This window comes from Calidris pugnax, unplaced genomic scaffold, assembly GCF_001431845.1.
Source record: "Calidris pugnax isolate Ruff unplaced genomic scaffold, ASM143184v1 scaffold359, whole genome shotgun sequence".
NCBI classification, from domain to species: Eukaryota; Metazoa; Chordata; class Aves; order Charadriiformes; family Scolopacidae; genus Calidris; species Calidris pugnax.
Genome location: NW_015091071.1, coordinates 31,187 through 34,098, shown reverse-complemented (window position 1 = coordinate 34,098; position 2,912 = coordinate 31,187). Strand labels below are relative to the sequence as shown.

The 2,912-nt window shown below is 53.3% G+C and overlaps 1 protein-coding gene across 1 annotated transcript in view; it reads left to right on the top strand.

The window, feature by feature from the left end:
- The window catches only part of GATAD2B (GATA zinc finger domain containing 2B), a 39,925-nt gene that overhangs the window by 26,851 nt on the left and 10,162 nt on the right, over window positions 1-2,912 (top strand). Inside the window, exons 3-5 of the mRNA XM_014957049.1 lie at window positions 284-413; window positions 791-922; window positions 2,085-2,216. Of these exons, the coding sequence (XP_014812535.1) occupies window positions 284-413; window positions 791-922; window positions 2,085-2,216 (394 nt within the window). The remainder of the gene's footprint in view (window positions 1-283; window positions 414-790; window positions 923-2,084; window positions 2,217-2,912) is intronic.

Genomic DNA, 2,912 nt, shown 5'->3' with positions numbered 1-2,912 from the left:
GCCCAGGTGCAGAACCTTGCATTTGCTCTTGTTGAACCTCATGAGGTTCACCTGGGCCCACCTCTCCAGCCTGGCCAGGTCCTTTTGGATGACATCCCATCCCTCTGGTGTATCAACAACACCACACAGCTTTGGCTCCTGCCCCAAAACCTCTGCGGTGCCGAGCTCCTTTCCGGAGCTGGGGTTTTATTCCTCTCCTAAATTTGCTGTCTATTTCTCAAATCTCATGGCTCAGTTGTTTTATTATTAATTATTTTTCCCCCCTTTCCCTTCTCTTCCACAGTGACCAGGACAGGGGGCGATTAACCCCTTCGCCGGATATAATTGTCCTCTCCGATAACGAGGCGTCCAGTCCCCGCTCCAGCTCCCGCATGGAGGAAAGACTTAAAGCAGCAAATCTTGAAATGTTTAAGGTGAGAAGTTTCTTGGCTTTTCCCTGACTCCAGAGGGAGCCCATTTTTGGGGGGAATTTCATAGATTCATAGAATAGATCCATAGAATTGCCCGGGTTGGAAGGGACCTTTCAGATCTTCAAGTCCAACCGTCGACCCAACATTGACAAAAAACTTCACTAAACCATGTCCCTCAGCACCACATCTCCCCATCTTTTAAATACCTCCAGGGATGATGACTCAACCACTTCCCTGCTTTTCGGAAGGATTTGGGGAGCTGAGGGGATTTGGGAGGGATTTGGTGACCTCTGGGCTTAACCATCTCACCCTTTTCCTTCTCCATGGTCCAAATTCTTGCTTAGATTAAATTTTCCTGCTTTTTTTTTGCCTCTCTGTAGGGTAAAAGCATAGAGGAGAGACAGCAGCTGATCAAGCAGCTCCGGGATGAGCTCCGGCTGGAGGAGGCCAGGCTGGTGCTGCTGAAGAAGTTGAGGCAAAGTCAACTGCAGAAGGAGAACGTGGTACAGAAGGTGAAGCTCCCAACGGCGCCGGTCGGGGCTGGGGTGGGCTCAGGGGTCAACCAAGAAACCAAGGGGTTTGGTTTGGGGAGGGAACCAAGAAGGTTCTTGACCTCCTGGGAGCCCGTTAAGGGGCAAACACAAAGTCTTGCTCTGCTCTTGGCCTTCTCTTCCCTCCACGTTTGTCCTCCAGCCTGATTAGTCCTTACCTTGGTGTGTCCGTAGCAAATCCACAGCTTCTCCTGCCCGGGGTGATGTCCTCTGGGCAGCCCAGAAGAGAAGTCTCTGTGGCTCAGAAGTGTTAATATTTGGTGTAGCATCACTTCAGGCTCAGATTTGGGGGGGTTTAGCCTGGAGAAGGCTCTGGGGAGACCTTGGAGCCCCTTCCAGTCCCTCAAGGGGCTCCAGGAAAGCTGGGGGGGACTCTTGATGAGGGAGGGGAGTGATGGGATGAGGAGGGAGGGTTTTAAGGTGAAAAAGGAGAGATTGAGGTTAGATTTTGGGAAGGAATTCCTTATTTTGAGGGTGGTGAGAGCCTGGCCCAGGTTGCCCAGAGAAGCTGTGGCTGCCCCATCCCTAGAGGGGTTCAAGGGCAGGTTGGAGGGGACTTTGGGCAACCTGGTCTCATTGAAGATGTCCCTTCCACTAGAAGGGATGGAACTGGATGGTCTTGAAGGTCCCTTCCAACCCCAAACGTTCTGTGATGCTCTGGCGATTCCACCACTTCCCTGGGTTGGAGGGGACCTCGAAGTTCATCAAGACCAACCATCAACCCACCACTGCCCCGTGTCCCTCAGCACCGGCTTTGAGATCCCTCCAGGGCTGGTGTTTGGGGAGTGGAGCCATAGGAGGAGGGGGAAGAGTTTTAAACCAAAAGTGAGGAGATGGAGCTGAGATGTGGGGCAGAACCTCTTTGGTGTGAGGGTGGTGAGGAGCCTGGCCCAGGTTGCCCCAAGAACCTGGAGGGGTTGAAGGGCAGGTTGGAGGGGCCTTGGAGCAACCTGGGCTGGTGGAAGGTGGCAGGGGGGCTGGAATTCAGTCTTTAAGGTCCCTTCCCACCCAAACCATTCCATGATTCTGTGATCTATGAGGCTTCACCCGTGTTGGGTCTCTCGAGGGATTTCCTTTCCAAGCACCACGAGCTCATCCCAATTCTCATTTTCTCTCCATCCAGACTCCGGTTGTCCAGAATGCGGCGTCTATTGTCCAGCCATCTCCTGCTCACGTGGGACAGCAGGGCCTGTCCAAGCTTCCCTCCAGGCCTGGAGCTCAGGGGGTTGAGCCTCAGAACTTAAGGACATTACAGGTGAGCCTTCCCGACACCCGTTTGCTGCCCAAAAACCTAATTTTGCTTGGTCTCTGCCTGTCTGAGATGCTTATTCCTGGAGAAAACGAGCTCATTTCCACATCCCCACGGGGTGAGCAGAGCAGAGTTGTTGGTGGCAATGTCTCGATGAGGAAAAGCTGAGGGACTTGGAGCTTTTGAGTCTGGAGAAGAGAAAGTTGAGGGGAATCTGATCAACACCTCGAAATCCTTCCAGGGTGGGGGTCAGGAGGATGGGGCCAGGCTTTTTCCAGTGGTGCCCAGGGACAGGACAAGAGGGAATGGGCACAAACTTGAATAGAAGAAGTTCCATCTCAACATGAGGAGGAACTTCTTGACTTTGAGGGTGGCAGAGCCCTGGCAGAGGCTGCCCAGAGAGGTGGTGGGGTCTCCTTCTCTGGAGACATCCCAAACCCCACCTGGATTTGATCCTGTGGGACCTGCTCTGGGTGGACCTTCTCTGGCCTGGGGTGGGACTGGGTGATCTCCAGAGGTTCCTTCCAACCCCAAATCATTCTCTGATTCTGTCTCTTCTGCAGCTTTCCCTCCTCCTTTGGCCAAAAGACTTGCGTTTCCATCTTGCCCATGGTTTACCCCCTCCCTTAAACCATCTTCTTTGTTTGTGGTGTTTGTTTTCTTCTCTATGGCAACCGTTGGGGGGGGGGGGGGGGGAAGGTT